This window comes from Salmo salar, chromosome 03 (genome assembly GCF_965601325.2).
Source record: "Salmo salar chromosome 03, fSalSal1, whole genome shotgun sequence".
NCBI lineage: Eukaryota > Metazoa > Chordata > Actinopteri > Salmoniformes > Salmonidae > Salmo > Salmo salar.
Window position 1 is genome coordinate 10,421,550 of NC_138293.1, and position 19,052 is coordinate 10,440,601.

Genomic DNA, 19,052 nt, shown 5'->3' on the forward strand with positions numbered 1-19,052 from the left:
AAGTAAATATCGGGTGCATGTGTCAGACGACTAAAGGCATTCTTAAATTCATTAGAGGCTAATTCATTGAGTCCATATACCAAATCCGGAGTCAATCGGACTTATGGTTCATGAGATGGCATTTTTACCATTAGCTCTAACATGCATCTATAGGTACAGTGCGGCCATATTTGAATGCAGCAAAATATATATAAATAAATAAATAAATATATAAATATATTAATATATAAATAGATATAAATAGATATAAATCAGTTGGTAGAGCATGGTGTTTGCAACGCCAGGGTTGTGGGTTCGATTCCCACGGGGGGCCAGCACAGAAAGAAAATGTATGAAATGTATGCATTCACTACTGTAAGTCGCTCTGGATAAGAGCGTCTGCTAAAATGACTAAAAAAATGTAAAAATAAATATATTTATAAATATATATAAATATATATTTGGTGCATATGTCAGACAACTAAAGCATCAGAACATTGGGATATCGAATAGCCTACATTAACTCTTACAAACGTAAAGAAAAAGCTCAAGAGTAAAGTCTCTAAAATGTGCTGATCCCCGTCATGATCCCCATCACAATACAGCTCTTGTTACACGGTATTATTATATTATTATCCCTAGTCTTGGTACTACTGGAATACAGCTCTTATTACATGGTATTCATCACTAGTCTTGGTACTACTGGAATAAAATGAACAGCTCCCTCCACCGAGCAGAGAGATCTCTTGACTTGTAATTGGATGCTGAACAGAGCTAGAGACAGCCAGTTAGACGCAAGAAAGCAGGTTACTTGAACTCCCCAAAGAAGCCTAAGCAGCTTTCACATGTTCATCCATCCTCCTCGACAGACAACACCCTCTCATTGGTAAAGTCAAGACTGGCATCAGTGACTGGTTCCTAAAGAGCTGGTTCCAATGGGCTCCTCCAGATGGGCTGTCGTTTGGCTCGATGGCTTAAGTTCTGAGCGCACTGAGACTTTGGGTTACTTCCTCTGCTCATATACATCACAGTGTGGATGGGAAGTTACTGCATCTATTCGCATTTGAACTTCTGCAGTTGCGCCTGATGTTGTTTGGATAAAACGAGCAATTCGAAAGATGAACAAGATTGTTGTCAAGAGGTCAAATCAGTACAATATTTTGGAGGAACACAGGACTGAGGAGGAGAGATGCAGTGTGGACTGTCTGGTAACAGATGAACAGCATACAGACTTACTGTGCCAAGATGCAATAGAAGACAACCCTGTTGTAGACAGGAGGAACGGGTAAGCACCTTTTCTCTTATTTCTGTCAAATACAGCGCAACTTACTAAAGGTAAAAGTAAAACCTACATTGATGAGATGCATTTTCAAACATCTTCAATGCAGTCCTATATTTGCATTTTTTTTTATACAAAAGACAGTGTTGATATTGTCTTAAATATATATAAAATTGTCTGTAATATGTAACGCTGCAAAAATAGAGTAATATGTCAAATAAAACGAAGATAGATATATAATAACATTACTTATTCAGGGAAAATAGATATCATGATCAAACGTTTGAATTGATTGGGAGAACCAGGTTATATCTGCAGGACAAGAACACTTTAATTATTAAGGAACCTGACCCACATATTCCCATCACTGAGAGCCAACACTCGGTAGCTTCCACAGCCCAACAGTGACATCTACGGATCATGTTACCAACAATACATATGCGGGCATGATTTATTACTGAAAGTGAAAACATTAACGATGACTGTATTACAGTAAAAATTGCTCATTATGAATTGATTTGTATAAAAGACTAATTAGGATTTCTCTCATTTTGATGCCAGATAGGCTGGTCAATTTTTTGCCCAGTTTGCCTGTCTACAGTCGTGGCCAAAAGTTTTGAGAATGACACAAATATCAATTTTCACAAAGTTTGCTGCTTCAGTGTCTTTAGATATTTTTGTCAGAGGTTACTATGGAATACTGAAGTCTAATTACAAGCATTTCATAAGTGTCAAAGGCTTTTATTGACAATTACATGAAGTTGATGCAAAGAGTCAATATTTGCAGTGTTGACCCTTCTTTTTCAAGACCTCTGCAATCCGCCCTGGCATGCTATCAATTAACTTCTGTCCCACATCCTGACTGATGGCAGCCCATTCTTGCAAAATCAATGCTTTAAGTTTGTCAGAATTTGTGGGTTTTTGTTTGTCCACCCACCTCTTGAGGATTGACCACAAGTTCTCAATGGGATTAAGGTCTGGGGAGTTCCCTGGCCATGGACCAAAAATATCGATGTTTTGTTCCCTGAGCCACTTAGTTATCACTTTAGCCTTATGGCAAGGTGCTCCATCATGCTGGAAAAGGCATTGTTCGTCACCAAACTGTCCCTGGATGGTTGGGAGAAGTTGCTCTAGGAGGATGTGTTGGTACCATTCTTTATTCATGGCTGTGTTCTTAGGCAAAATTGTGAGTGAGCCCACTCCCTTGGCTGAGAAGCAACCCCACACATGAATGGTCTCAGGATGCTTTACTGTTGGCATGACACAGGATGGTAGCACTCACCTTGTCTTCCCCGGACAAGCTTTTTTCCGGATGGACCAAAACAATCGGAAAGGGGATTCATCAAAGAAAATGACTTCACTCCAGTCCTCAGCAGTCCAATCCCTGTACCTTTTGCAGCCTATTAGTCTGTCCCTGATGTTTTTCCTGGAGAGAAGTGGCTTCTTTGCTGCCCTTCTTGACAACAGGCCATCCTCCATAAGTCTTCGCCTCACTGTGCGTGCAGATGCACTCACACCTGCCTGCTGCCATTCCTGAGCAAGCTCTGTACTGGTGGTGCCCCGATCCCGCAACTGAATCAACTTTAGGAGACGGTCCTCGCGCTTGCTGGACTTTCTTGGGCACCCTGAAGCCTTCTTCACAACAATTGAACCGCTGTCCTTGAAGTTCTTGATGATCCGATAAATGGTTGATTTAGGTGCAATCTGACTAGCAGCAATATCCTTGCCTGTGAAGCTCTTTTTGTGCAAAGCAATGATGACGGCACGTGTTTCCTTGCAGCTAACCATGTTTGACAGAGGAAGAACAATGATTCCAAGCACCACCCTCCTTTTGAAGCTTCCAGTTCCTGTTATTCGAACTCAGTCAGCATGACAGAGTGATCTCCAGCCTTGTCCTCGTCAACACTCACACCTGTGTTAACGAGAGAATCACTGACATGACGACAGCTGGTCCTTTTGTGGCAGGGCTGAAATGCAGTAGAAATGTTTTTGGGGGATTCAGTTCATTTGCATGGCAAAGAGGGACTTTGCAATTAATTGCAATTCATCTGATCACTCTTCATAACATTCTGGAGTATATGCAAATTGCCATCATACAAACTGAGGCAGCAATATTTGTGTAATTCTCAAAACGTTTGGCCACGAATGTACATTGGGGATTTTGTACAAAAAAAAATCATTATTTGGTTAATAATGTGGGCCTCAAGAAAAAAAAAGTGCCGGTGTGGAGACCTGTATGGAGATTTTTTGGTTTGTTGCCAGTGTAAAAAATGCTCAGGCTGTATTCTGGTCCTAGTCCATCCTTGAACTTTCAGGTATAGCAATCCTATCCTTGCATAACTATGGCATGATGACAACTCGTCTCCCATCAGAGAATTATCCATTGTTACAGTGGGGGGAAAAAGTATTTGATCCCCTGCTGATTTTGTACGTTTGCCCACTGACAAAGAAAGGATCAGTCTATAATTTTAATGGTTTATTTGAACAGTGAGAGACAGAATAACAACAAAAAAATCCAGAAAAAACGCATGTCAAAAATGTTATAAATTGATTTGCATTTTAATGAGGGAAATAAGTATTTGACCCCCTCTCAATCAGAAAGAGTTCTGGCTCCCAGGTGTCTTTTATACAGGTAACGACCTGAGATTAGGAGCACACTCTTAAAGGGAGTGCTCCTAACCGCAGCTTGTTACCTGTATAAAAGACACCTGTCCACAGAAGCAATAAATCAATCAGATTCCAAACTCTCCACCATGGCCAAGACCAAAGAGCTCTCCAAGGATGTCAGGGACAAGATTGTAGACCTACACAAGGCTGGAATGGGCTACAAGACCATCGCCAAGCAGCTTGGTGAGAAGGTGACAACATTTGGTGCGATTATTCGCAAATGGAAGAAATACAAAAGAACTGTCAATATCCCTCGGCCTGGGGCTCCATGCAAGATCTCACCTCGTGGAGTTGCAATGATCATGAGAACGGTGAGGAATCAGCCCAGAACTACACGGGAGGATCTTGTCAATGATCTCAAGGCAGCTGGGACCATAGTCACCAAGAAAACAATTGGTAACACACTACGCCGTGAAGGACTGAAATCCTGCAGCGCCTGCAAGGTCCCCCTGCTCAAGAATACATATACATGCCCGTCTGAAGTTTGCCAATGAACATCTGAGTGATTCAGAGGGCAACTGGTGAAAGTGTTGTGGTCAGATGAGACCAAAATGGAGCTCTTTGGCATCAACTCAACTCGCCGTGTTTGGAGGAGGAGGAATGCTGCCTATGACCCCAAGAACACCATCTCCACCATCAAACATGGAAGTGGAAACATTATGCTTTGGGGGTGTTTTTCTGCTAAGGGGACAGGACAACTTCACCGCATCATTTGACGGGGCCATGTACTGTCAAATCTTGGGAGAGAACCTCCTTCCCTCAGCCAGGGCATTGAAAATGGGTCGCGGATGGGTATTCCAGCATGACAATGACCCAAAACACACGGCCAAGGCAACAAAGGAGTGGCTCAAGAAGAAGCACATTAAGGTCCTGGAGTGGCTTAGCCAGTCTCCAGACCTTAATCCCATAGAAAATCTGTGGAGGGAGCTGAAGGTTCGAGTTGCCAAACGTCAGCCTCGAAATCTTAATGACTTGAAGAAGATCTGCAAAGAGGAGTGGGACAAAATCCCTCCTGAGATGTGTGCAAACCTGGTGGCCAACTACAAGAAACGTCTGACCTCTGTGATTGCCAACAAGGGTTTTGCCACCAAGTACTAAGTCATGTTTTGCAGAAGGGTGAAATACTTATTTCCCTCATTAAAATGCAAATCATTTTATAACATTTTTGACATGCGTTTTTCTGGATTTTTGTTGTTGTTATTCTGTCTCTCACTGTTCAAATAAACCTACCATTAAATGTATAGACTGATCATTTCTTTGTCAGTGGGAAAATGTACAAAATCAGCAGGGGATCTAATACTTTTTTCCCCCACTGTATATCATATATCACCTCAACACAGGTCTAGTCTGGGTGGGGTCAAAGTTCGCTACAAGCGGCAGGCACTTCAGGACATGGCGAGGCCGCTGAAGCAGTGGCTGTACCAACACAGGGACAACCCCTACCCCACCAAGACAGAGAAGGCCCTGCTCGCCCTGGGGTCCCACATGACTTTAGTACAGGTGAGCAGAGACGTGACTTTAGTACAGGGGAGCTGAGAGGTGACTTTAGTACAGGGAAACTAAGAGTTGACTTTAGTACAGTGGAACTGAGAGGTGACTTTAGTACAGGGAAACTAAGAGTTGACTTTAGTACAGTGGAACTGAGAGGTGACTTTAGTACAGGGAAACTAAGAGTTGACTTTAGTACAGGGGAACTGAGAGGTGACTTTAGTACAGGGAAACTAAGAGTTGACTTTAGTACAGTGGAACTGAGAGGTGACTTTAGTACAGGGAAACTAACAGTTGACTTTAGTACAGGGGAACTGAGAGGTGACTTTAGTACAGGGAAACTAAGAGTTGACTTTAGTACAGGGGAACTGAGACGTGACTTTAGTACAGGGGAACTGAGACGTGACTTTAGTACAGGGGAACTGAGACTTGACTTTACTACAGGGGAGCTGAGACTTGACTTTACTACAGGGGAACTGAGACGTGACTTTAGTACAGGGGAACTGAGACTTGACTTTACTACAGGGGAACTGAGACTTGACTTTACTACAGGGGAACTGAGACGTGACTTTAGTACAGGGGAACTGAGACATGACTTTAGTACAGCGGAACTGAGGTATGTTAGTCATTCATGGATCATGTGGATGAACCATGGAAGTAGAAGTAGAAACCAGTCTGTGAAAAATGTAGCTGACAAGTTGAAGATCCTGAATTCCTGAATTCCTCTTTCTCTTTATGCTGCAGGTCTCAAACTGGTTTGCCAATGCCCGGCGGAGGCTGAAGAACACAGTGAGACAGCCAGACCTGAGTTGGGCTCTACGTATCAAACTCTACAACAAATACATTCAGGGCAATGCTGAGAGACTTAGTGTCAGCAGTGATGACACCAACTCTGAGGGTAAGAGGGACTGCGGGTAGACTAAGCGAGATTAGAGCTGGGGATGTAATTCCAACAAATATGCATTACACATATCAACACTGCAAGTGTGAAATCAACTCTAAAAGTGTTCATTGTAACACTCATAAACTAATGTCCCGTACCACACAGAGTTAATGTTTTACTTTAGAAAGTGTTCGCTTTTTAACACTTTTAAAGAGTTTCTGTAACTCTGTAAAAAGTTGATAATTAACACTGGCCAATACTGTTATACAAAAACAACTGTCTCCGAGTAATTTTGTTAAGTAATAGAGTTGATTACCTTTTAACAAATCAAATGTTATTTGTCACATGCTTCATAGACAACAGCTGTAGACTAACAGTGAAATGCTTACTTAGGGGTCCTTTTCCAACAATGCAGAGTTAAAGATAAGATACAAAATAAAATAAAATAAATAAAGACCAGTTTCTTTGTGTCTGCAGAGAGTAAACTTAAAAAGTTATGTGAGACCGCAAAAATGGAAGAGGCAAGTGGAAGGGAGAAAAGTAAGGAACTTGCTTATTGGCCCTGGTTTTAAAGAATGAAATATGTTAAAGAAAATTGTGATAAATAAAGAAGTATACCAGTTTAATTTAAGGACCAAAAAATTGACAGCTGTACCATATAGATTGCAAAATAGTTGGGAAGAGATTTTTCGATGTACCGATAGAAAAGTCATGGTCAGTCGATCAATAATATAATAATACTTTTAACAAAAATAATAATCTTTAATTTACAATCCGTAGAAACTATGAGAATAGAAAGGATCAGAACTTTCACAGCACAGTTGAAAAATATATGCAAATAGAAATAGAAAATGGATGGTGTTGGGGGATCGATGGGAGGGGTTGAGTTGAGCTGAAGGGTGGGATTAAAAACAACAAGATATCTAATGTAAAATACGCTGTGTCTGTAAAATGTATATAGGTAGGGTTAGGGGAAATAATAAAGGAAAATGTGAAAAAAAAAGATAAAATCAAATCGTATTTGTCACATACACGTGTTTAGCAGATGTTATTGCAGGTGTAGCGAAATGCTTGTGTTTCTAGCTCTAACAGTGCAGTAATATCTAACAAGTAATATCTAACAATTTTACAACAATACACACACATCTAAAGTAAAGGAATGGAATTAAGAATATATAAATATTGGGCAAGCAATGTCAGAGCGGCATAGACTAAGATACAGTTGAATAGGATAGAATACAGTATATACATATGAGATGAGGAATGCAAGATATGTAAACATTATTAAAGTGACTAGTTTTCCATTATTAAAGTGACCAGGGATTTCAAGTCTATGTACATAGGGCAGCAGCCTCTAATGTGCTAGTGATGGCTATTTAACAGTCTAATGGCCTTTGAGATAGAAGCTGCTTTTCAGTCTCTCGGTCCCAGCTTTGATGCACTTGTACTGTGAACAGGCAGTGGCTCGGGAATTGTTGTCCTTGATGATCTTTTTGAACTTCCTGTGACATCGGGTGCTGTAGATGTCCTGGAGGGCAGGTAGATTGCCCCCGGTGATGTGTTGGGCAGACCACACCACCCTCTGGAGAGCCCTGCGGTTGTGTGCGGTGCAGTTGTCGTACCAGGCGGTAATACAGCCCGACAGGATGCTCTCAATTGTGCATCTGTAAAAATGTGTGAAGGTTTTAGGTGCCAAGTCAAATTGTGTCTTCTTCACCGCACTGTCTGTGTGGGTGGAATATTTCAGTTTGTCAGTGATGTGTACACCGAGGAACTTGACATGTGTGTGTATATATATATGTGTATGTGTGTATATATTGACAAAAAAATATATGAGGGAATTGGAAATTATGCAGACAATTACATTGATGGAATCTACAATCTATCTACAATATTAAACCTGATTTTTCAATGTTTTTTTTGTTTACCCCCATGTTGCAGATGACGAATGTCCCTTACAAACTCCAGCAAGTCAATCAGAGCTCTCCAGGCCCTCCCTCAAGAGTGTCATCAAACAGGAGAAAAGGACTGATCCCGCCTACAGTGACGACTACATCTCTCCACCGCCCAAGTACAAGAGCAGCTTGCTGAAACGGTACCTTAACGACACCCTACGACATGTAATGGCGACAACTGATGATGTCACAAAGTCCCGCCGCAGGAACCACTCAGGGTCATTCAGCTCCAACGAGTGTGACGATGACCTTGTCTCGCCCTCTTCCTCTGAGGCAGAGACACGCTTTGTCTACCCTATGTGTAAGAAATCAAATATTCCTCATTATATTGTGACACTTTACTTGAAACTCCGACCATAAAGTCTACAAAACACTGCCATAAGCACAACCTAAGACACGGCATACGCAGACATACCAGCTAATGTACAGTGGCAAGAAAAAGTATGTGAACCCTTTGGAAATACCTGGATTTCTGCATAAATTGGTCATAAAATTTGAGGGCAGGGCAACTCTAACCAACATCTCCAATCTCATCTCATTGATTGGACTCCAGGTTAGCTGACTCCTGACTCCAGTTAGCTTTTGGAGAAGTCATTAGCATAGGGGTTCAAATACTTTTTCCAACCTACATTGTGAATGTTTAAATTATGTTTACAATATAGACAAGAAAAATACAATAATTTGTGTGTTATTAGTTTAAGCACACTGTTTTTGTCTATTGTTGTGACTTAGATTAAGATCAGATCAAATTGTATGACCAATTTATGCAGAAATCCAGGTAATTCCAAAGGGTTCACGTACATTTTCCTGCCACTGTATGTTTATATCGACTGGACACAGTCGTGGGTTCACTTGCTTGGCACAACGCTAACCAATTAGTTTACTTCTAATCAAAGTTTATTGGCTGGGTGCACAGATTTGCAGAGCGAAATGCTTGTAGGGTTAACTTTTGCCATTTTAGGTGGGCCAAACTTCTGTTCCTTGAGTTGGTCTTATCTGTCAATGTTGAAAGCTTTAACAAGACGCAAATAGGCACCTGTTTTAACACCTGTGTGCCCTTCAGGAAGTTAAGAGAACTGCCTTTAATCAAGTTGACCTGAAGTTAGGAGAAATCTCAATTAGTATTTGGTAGCATTGCCTTTAAATTGTTTAACTTCGGTCAAACGTTTCGGGTAGCCTTCCACAAGCTTCCCACAATAAGTTGGGTGAATTTGTGCTAATTCCTCCTGACAGAGCTGGTGTAACTCAGTCAGGTTTGTAGGCCTCCTTGCTCGCACATGCTTTTTCAGTTCTGCCCACAAATTTTATATAGGATTGAGGGCTTTGTGATGGCCACTCCAATACCTTGACTTTGTGGTCCTTAAGCCATTTTGCCACAACTTTGGAAGTTTGCTTGGGGTCATTGTCCATTTGGAAGACCCATTTGTGACCAAGCTTTAACTTCCTGACTGATGTCTTGAGATGTTGCTTCAATATATCCACAGAATTTTCCTTCCTCATGATGCAATCTATTTTGTGAAGTGCACCAGTCCCTCCTGCAGCAAAGCACCCCCACAACATGATGCTGCCACCCCCGTGCTTCACTGTTGGGATGGTGTTCTTCGGCTTGCAAGCCTCTCCTTTTTCTTCCAAACATTACGATGGTCATTATGGCCAAACAGTTCTATTTTTGTTTCATCAGACCAGAGGACATTTCTCCAAAAAGTATGATCTTTGTCCCCATGTGCAGTTACAAACTGTAGTCTGGCTTTTTGATTGCGGTTTTGGAACAGTGATTTCTTCCTTGCTGAGCGGCCTTTCAGGTTATGTCAATATAGGACTCGTTTTACTGTAGATATAGATACTTTTGTACCTGTTTCCTCCAGCATCTTCACAAGGTCCTTTGCTGTTGTTCTGGGATTGATTTGCACTTTTCGCACCGAAGTACGTTCATCTCTAGGAGACAGAACACGTCTCCTTCCTGAGCGGTATGATGGCTGTGTGGTCCCATTGTGTTTATACTTGCGTACTATTGTTTGTACAGATGAACGTGGTACCTTCAGGCGTTTGGAAATTGCTCCCAAGGATGAACCAGACTTGTGGAGGTCTACAACTTTTTTTTCTGAGGTCTTGGCTGATTTCTTTTGATTTTCCCTTGATGTCAAGCAAAGAGGCACTGAGTTTGAAGGTAGGACTTGAAATACATCCACAGGTACACCTCCAATTGACTCAAATGATGTCAATTAGCCTATCAGAAGCTTCTAAAGCCATGACATCATTTTCTGGAATTTTCCAAACTGTTTAAAGGCACAGTCAACTTAGTGTATGTAAACTTCTGACCCACTGGAATTGGGATACAGTGAATTATAAGTGAAATAATCTGTCTGTAAACAGTTGTTGGAAAAATGTCTTGTGTCATGCACAAAGTAGATGTCCTAACCGACTTGCCAAAACTATTGTTTGTTAACAAGACGTTTGTGGAGTGGTTGAAAAACGACTTTTAATGACTTTTAATGACTCCAACCTAAGTGTATGTACATTTTGATTTAGTTTTCCAGAATAATTACTATTTTCCTTGGTAAAATGAAAATGTCAGAACCACCAAAAAAGATTAGAGACATTCAGTAGCAAAATGTGAAAGAGGCCAAATGATTTATTGTCTAGCTGTAGTTGCTCTTGGCCCGGACCTTGCTATAGAAATCGGAGTCTGAGATGTTTCAGGCAGTGAATTTTGAAAGCGGCATTTTGTGTGCTCGCAATTGGCCTCTAATTTTCTTGCTCATAGGCTCCCTGAAGAGACATAGCTCTTGACCCGCCTGACTCGACTCAACATAACAGAGAGCCCGTTCTGCTGTGTTCACATGAAAAATGTGTGTGCAAACATGCAAATTACACACTATTTCTTGCGCATTTATAAACTAAATCATCAAAATGTATGATAACACCCAAACAGTACACAAAGTGTGTTCGGTAGATTGAAAATCCAACATTTGAGCTCATATTTTCTGTAAGATTTAAGTTTCAACCTGGGACGTATTCATTACACCAATTCTGTTGCAAAACATTTCTTAAACGGAAACAAATGGAACGGGGAGTGATCTATGTACCTGAATTTGTCCAATAGAAACTCTTGTTTTGCTCTGTTTGCTTCCGTTTGGTTCTTAAACTGTAAAAGTTTCCGTAATGAATACACCCCTGGCAACGACACTGTTCTAACTGTTCAACGACACTGTTCTATGTGTTCAACGACACTGTTCTATGTGTTCAACGACACTGTTCTATGTGTTCAACGACACTGTTCTATCTGTTCAACGACACTGTTCTATCTGTTCAACAACACTGTTCTATGTGTTCAACGACACTGTTCTATGTGTTCAACGACGCTGTTCTATGTGTTCAACGACACTGTTCTAACTGTTCAACGACACTGTTCTATGTGTTCAACGACACTGTTCTATGTGTTCAACGACACTGTTCTATGTGTTCAACGACACTGTTCTAACTGTTCAACGACACTGTTCTATGTGTTCAACGACACTGTTCTATGTGTTCAACGACACTGTTCTAACTGTTCAACGACACTGTTCTATGTGTTCAACGACACTGTTCTATGTGTTCAACGACACTGTTCTATGTGTTCAACGACACTGTTCTAACTGTTCAACAACACTGTTCTATGTGTTCAACGACACTGTTCTATGTGTTCAACGACGCTGTTCTAACTGTTCAACGACACTGTTCTATGTGTTCAACGACACTGTTCTAACTGTTCAACGACACTGTTCTATGTGTTCAACGACACTGTTCTAACTGTTCAACGACACTGTTCTATGTGTTCAACGACACTGTTCTATCTGTTCAACGACACTGTTCTATGTGTTCAACGACACTGTTCTATGTGTCCAACGACACTGTTCTATGTGTTCAACGACACTGTTCTAACCGTTCAACAACACTGTTCTATGTGTTCAACGACACTGTTCTATGTGTTCAACGACGCTGTTCTATGTGTTCAACGACGCTGTTCTAACTGTTCAACGACACTGTTCTATGTGTTCAACGACACTGTTCTAACTGTTCAACAACACTGTTCTATGTGTTCAACGACACTGTTCTATGTGTTCAACGACGCTGTTCTATGTGTTCAACGACACTGTTCTATCTGTTCAACGACACTGTTCTATGTGTTCAACGACACTGTTCTAACTGTTCAACGACACTGTTCTATGTGTTCAACGACACTGTTCTAACTGTTCAACGACACTGTTCTATCTGTTCAACGACACTGTTCTAACTGTTCAACGACACTGTTCTATGTGTTCAACGACACTGTTCTATCTGTTCAACGACACTGTTCTATGTGTTCAACGACACTGTTCTATGTGTTCAACGACACTGTTCTATGTGTTCAACGACACTGTTCTAAGTGTTCAACGACACTGTTCTATGTGTTCAACGACACTGTTCTATCTGTTCAACGACACTGTTCTATGTGTTCAACGACACTGTTCTATCTGTTCAACGACACTGTTCTATCTGTTCAACGACACTGTTCTAACTGTTCAACGACACTGTTCTATGTGTTCAACGACACTGTTCTATCTGTTCAACGACACTGTTCTATGTGTTCAACGACACTGTTCTATGTGTTCAACGACGCTGTTCTATGTGTTCAACGACACTGTTCTAAGTGTTCAACGACGCTGTTCTATGTGTTCAACGACGCTGTTCTATGTGTTCAACGACACTGTTCTATGTGTTCAACGATACTGTTCTATGTGTTCAACGACACTGTTCTAACTGTTCAACGACACTGTTCTATGTGTTCAACGACACCGTTCCAAAAGCACTTCAAAACCAAAGAACCCAAGGTGAGATAGCCATCAATATACTGACTTAAGGTGATTCAATCAGTTTAGGGCATGAGAGGAACCAAACACACCCAGAAGGAGAGATACTGCCACTAAAGATCCATAGAGGGAGTATTACAGTACATGTCGCTCATTCACACAATACTCTGATGCAGATTTCTATGATCTTGGATGTACTGCAGTTCAAGCATAAAGGCAGAGGAAGGAATAAAAAAACAGCCAAATAACAGTCAAATGAACTCTGGAGACCTGGAAACAGAGCGTCTGTGTTCATGACACCGCACAGATATCGTATTTTTCCGTCTCAAAGGCACAGGAGAAACATAATTGCATTTGTTTTGGCCGGAGTGCCTAAGAGCAGCTAGACTAGAGTACTTCAGTGAGTTAAGGCCCTCTGGGGCAGTTAAAGTGCACACACACACACACACACACACACACACACACACACACACACACACACACACACACACACACACACACACACACACACACACACACACACACACACACACACACACACACCACACACACACACACACACACACACACGCAAATACTGTAATGTACACACACACGCACACAGGCACGCAAATACTGTAATGCATACAAAAAACACACACACATGTAAATTTTGGAAAACACAACGTAAACAGTCACACAGACATGAAAATACATATATGTGAAGTACAGGTTCTGGAAAACTCCCATCTCCAGTTTCCATACTTTTCTGCACAATACATTTAATTTAGTATTTTTTTGTCTCTCTATGTTTTTCAGACATGATGGACTATGCATCAACTAGATGTGACAGGTATGTTTGTTTGTTTATGGAACCGTTTTATGTCTGCATGTCTTTAAAGTGAGTAAAAGACTTCTAGCTGCACAAGAATGCAGACATATTCACTTTTCGTATCATTCATTAACATGTAATAAATGTGGCATTCTCTTCTGGCACACCCACATTGGGAGGAGCAAATAATGGCAGTCTAGGCAGATGCATTCCTGTTGTCTGTAGGTAGAAAGTCTCCCTGTTGTGTATGACGATTTCATCTTGGGGAGTGTACCATACAGTCTTTAAAACTCTGCCTGGGCTCTCCTTCATGTCTTTTGCAGTGATGGGAAGAGTGAAAGAGGCCAGCGGAGGGAGGTGGCAGAGTGGAGGGAGATCCACGCTGCCATGGCTCTGTCTAACTTGGCCCAGGGACAGAGCTGCGCCACAGGGCCCACCACCACCAGCTGCGCCACAGGGCTCACCACCAGCTGCGCCACAGGGCCAACCACCACCAGCTGCGCCACAGTGCCCACCACCACCAGCTGCACCACAGGGCCCACCATCACCAGCTGCGCCACAGGGCCCACCACCACCAGTTGCATCATCCAGAAGTCTTCCCACATCTCTGAGATAAAGACTGTCAAAGTGGTCCTGCCAAACAATATCTAGACCACTCAGAGGTGAAGTTTCCCTCTAGGCGCAGAGCTAGGATCAGCTTCCCCTCCTCCAATCCTATCCTTAATAATTAGTGGGGAAAATTCAAAACTGAACCAAGATCAGCGTCTAGGGGCAACATCAACCTACACCGTCTGGACCAGGGCCGATCTGGTCACTTGAATCAATTTCAATTACAAAAGGCAACCTGTAATTGATATTATACGTTTTTACAACCTACAATGTTAAATTGTAGTACTATTTTTTTTATGAGATTTTCAAGACTTAGGGAATGCAGGGAATGCAGTAAAAAACAGTGTTGACCAACTTTGCAAAGTTACATACTCTGTCAAAGTGTTTTAACATTTTAGATTTTGATGTGAGAGAAATCTGAAAGTACAAATTGTTACCTTGATGTAAATGTAAATGTTTTTTATTTAACTTGGCAAGGCAGTTACGAAACAAATTCTTATTTACAATGGCCTACTAGGGAACAGTGGGTTAACTGCCTTGTTCAAGGGTAGAATGACAGATTTTTTTTACCTTGTCAACTCGGGGATCCAATCTAGCAACCTTTCGGTTACTGGCCCAACGTTCTAACCACTAGGCTACCTGATGCCCCAAATATTAGATACATAGCGTTGTAGCAGTATTGTAAAATAATGTGGCATCGAAGTCATGATAGAATATAGCAGCACATTTCAGAGCAAAAATAGAACTGAGGATTTTATAATACTAAAGACCAGTTTTCACCATGAGGTGAGCCCCCCCCCCCCCCCCCCCCCTTTGGTAGTCTCATCTCATGGTCTGGATATGGAGTAAAGGCGTCCGCATGCTTCCCAGACTAAATAGTTTGGAAGAGTTTGTGCATATATTATACGACATTTTCTGACGTTTGTGTTGGACTTCGGTAAGGGTTTTTTCAGATTTTCGGGCACAATTTCTTTTTTTATAGAGGCAAACCGAAGTTTGGGAGCCAAAGTTTTCACCCCTTCTTCCGTGATTGGTCAACTGTGGGGATTCTTTAATAAAGTCTTTGTTGTCATCCAACGAGAGAGACAACTTGTTTTCATGCGCATTTTTTAATTGAGAAATACCGCACCAAACATCTTAGTAATTGCGTGACTACGATCTCCACGGCAAAAATGTCAAAATCAATGACAGATTTCTTGAGTTACTGTATCTTAGATTCATTCTGACTCTTTTTAGGAAGTGTATATTGGCTACAGCTTCTCAAAATGGCCAGAAAGTACTATTGTCGCCTTTTCTCATTTTTCAAGCGAAGTATGCGAGCACACTCGTTTGGTTAGCCTAGCCGACTTCGGTTAGCCGCCAGTCAAACTGAAGCATGTCCAAGTAACCACATGACTTTAAATATGCTTATAAGTGGAGCAGAGACAATGTTGTGCCAGCCTGATTCTTGCTTCTTTGGAATGCTGCTGGCTTCTTCTTCCAAGACGGACAGTTCCACCTACCAGATAACCTACAGTTCTTTCAGAAAGTATTCATACCCATTGACTTATTCCACATTTTGTTGTGTTACAGCCTGAATTCAAAATGGATTAAATATAGATATTTTTTTCTCTAACCTATCTACACACAATACCCCATAATGACAAAGATAAAATATATTTTTAGAAATGTCTACAAATGAAATACAGAAATCTAATTTACATAAGTATTCACACCCTTTGCTATGACACTTCAAATTGAGCTCAGGGGTATCCAATTTCCTTTGATCATCCTTGAGATCTCATTACAACTTGGGAGTCTACCTGTGGCCAAATTAACTGGTTGGACATGACTTAGAAAGAAACACACCTGTATATATAAGGTCTCACAGTTCACAGTGCATGTCAAAGCAGAAACTATATCATGAAGTCCAAGGAACTGTCTGTAAATCTCCAAGATAGAATTGTGATGAGGCATATACTGTATCTGGGAAAGGGTATAAAACAATTTCTAGAATGTCGAATGTTTCCAAGAGCACAGTGGTGTCTATCATCGGGAAATTGAGAAAATATGAAACGACCCAGAATCTGCCTAGAGCGGCTGAAAACCAAGCAAGAAGGACCTTGGTCAGGGAGGTGACCAAGAACCCAATGACCACTCTGACAGAACTACAGAGTTCCTTGCCTGAGATGGGAGAACCTGCCAAAAGGACAACAGTCTCTACAACACTTCAACAATCTAGGCTTTATGGGAAAGTGGCCAGATGGAAGCCACTATTGAGAAAAAGGCACATGACAGCACGCCTGGAGTTTGCAAAAAAGGCATGTGAAAGACTGAGATCATAAGACAAAATATTCTCTGGCCTGAATGCAAAGCGTTATGTCTGGAAAAAACCAGGCACAGCTCATCACCCATCTAACACCATCCCTACTGTGAAGCATGGTGGTGGCAGCATTATGCTATGGGGATGCTTTTTAGCGGCAGGGACTTGGGAGACTGGTAAGAATAAAAAATGTATCAATGAATAGTGGCAAATACAAGCAAATCCTGAATGAGAACCTGCAAATTACCTCAAACTGGGGTGAAGATTTACGTTCCAAAAGGACAATGACACCAAGCATACAGCCAAAGCAATGAAGCAATGCTGGAATGGCTTCAGAACAAGAATGTGAAAGTCCTTGAGTGACCCAGCCAAAGCCCAGACTTCAATCCCATTGAAAATCTGTGGAAAGATTTGAAGATTGCTGTTCACCACCACTCCCCATCTAACTTAACAGAGCTTGAGAATGAGAGAAAATCCCCAAATTCAGAAGTGCAAAGTTGATACAGACATACCCCAGACGAATCGAAGTTGATACAGACATACCCCAGACGACTCGAAGTTGATACAGACATACCCCAGACGACTCGAAGTTGATACAGACATACCCCAGACGACTCGAAGTTGATACAGACATACCCCAGACGACTCGAAGTTGATACAGACATACCTCAGATGACTCAAAGCAGTAATCGTCACCAAAGGTGTTTCTGAAAAGTATTGACTCAGGAGTGTGAATACTTATGTAAATGTGATATATTTATTTAAATTGTAGAACATTTCTAAAAACATGTTTTCACTTTTGTCATTATTGGCTATTGTGTGTTTGGGTGAGAGAGAAAAAAATTGATTTAATATATTTTGAATTCAGGCTGTAACACGACAACATGTGGAATAAGTCAAAAGGGTATGAATCCTTTCTGAAGGAGCTGTACACTACATAACCAACAAGTCTCATTCATTCACCACTTCCTGCCTTATAGTATTTCTATCGGATTGTAATGTTTGAGCGATAAAAAATAAAATATAATTGTGTGGGGCAATGTGTGTATTTTTTATTGTAACCGTGAGATATATTTGATTACATGAGAATTATATTTTTGACTAGGACTATTTAAGAAAAATTCTCAATGACTTGTTATATTCACTTTAAAAGACTGGATTTGTATCCTAGGTACAAATATTATCACAACATAGCAGTGGAAATACTTTTGAATTAATACATTTGAATAAATAAATGTGACACGTTTTCAACTTCTCTTGCTAATCCTATCCCACTAGGCTATACCTCACTAAAAATGATGACACATGCATTTTGTTTTTGCTCAGAAACCACTTCTGTCTTGGTCTTATAGAATGAGTTTTAAGGCTGCACAACCATACATCTGCTAGTTAAACTGGTTTAAGAAAATCACTGTATTGCCTGGATGGAGGACATGGGAAGCCTTTGTCATCTGACAGAGTGGACTTATCATGATGCATTTTGGGGACATTCTCCTGACACTGAAGATACGCACATAATCATACATTGGGCTCTGAGACAATACCCTAAAACATAGTTTAGTAGCATTTTCCACTGGTTCCTTTCTCCTGCTTTGGTGACATCACGAGTAGTGTGTTCCAAGTCTTGCATGTTGAGCTAGATCAGTAGAAGTTTATCAGGAAAGGTTCTCATATCTATCCATTGAGTGGACAATACATTATGAACAGTGCTCTTTCCATGACATAGACTGACCAGGTGAAAGCTATGATCCCTTATTGGTGTCACTTGTTAAATCCACTTCAATCAGTGTAGATGAAGAGGAGGAGACATGTTAAAGAAGGATCTTTAAGCCTGGAGACATGGATTGTGTATGTGTGCCATTCAGGGTGTGAATGGGCAAGACAAAATATTTAAGTGCCTTTGATCAGGGTATGGAAGTAGGTGCCAGGTGCACGGGGGTGGGAGGGGGGGGGAGGGGGGGTGCAGCTCAATATCAGGAAAGTGTTCTTAATTTTTTGTACTCAGTATAGATACTGTAGATAGAGTTTGGTTAGGTATAGCTAACATTGACATTCAATACAGTTCAACAAATAAGGACCTTTGGACTGTATTAAAAAGATATGATTGCCATAAGAAAACAAATAGTTAAAGAATACCGGTATGCGCATTCCTCACAACAAACATTCAGCTCGTAAAAATAGCCTATTGCAGTAAAGAAATAGTGCTCTCGAGGCTACTCGAACAACAAACTCAAAACCAGAACATTCCTC

At 41.1% G+C, this 19,052-nt stretch overlaps 1 protein-coding gene across 1 annotated transcript; it reads left to right on the forward strand.

The window, feature by feature from the left end:
* The first annotated feature begins 1,097 nt into the window (after window positions 1–1,097).
* Window positions 1,098–14,615, forward strand: LOC106598057 (homeobox protein Mohawk). Its single transcript, XM_045714715.1, has 8 exons — window positions 1,098–1,264; window positions 5,266–5,425; window positions 6,158–6,311; window positions 8,238–8,552; window positions 13,879–13,912; window positions 14,215–14,322; window positions 14,461–14,518; window positions 14,589–14,615. Exons 1-8 carry the CDS (start codon window positions 1,098–1,100, stop codon window positions 14,613–14,615), a joined length of 1,023 nt encoding a protein of 340 aa, XP_045570671.1.
* The last annotated feature ends 4,437 nt before the right edge of the window (window positions 14,616–19,052 follow it).

What these genes read in the sequence shown, in the direction of transcription:
- LOC106598057 (XM_045714715.1), top strand. Translation starts at nt 1,098, where the DNA reads ATGAACAAGATTGTTGTCAAGAGGTCAAATCAGTACAATATTTTGGAG. An exon ending in ACGCTTTGTCTACCCTATGT is followed by an intron (nt 8,553 to 13,878) that starts GTAAGAAATCAA and finishes TATGTTTTTCAG; the next exon opens with ACATGATGGACTATGCATCA. An exon ending in CTGAGATAAAGACTGTCAAA is followed by an intron (nt 14,519 to 14,588) that starts GTGGTCCTGCCA and finishes AGCTAGGATCAG; the next exon opens with CTTCCCCTCCTCCAATCCTA.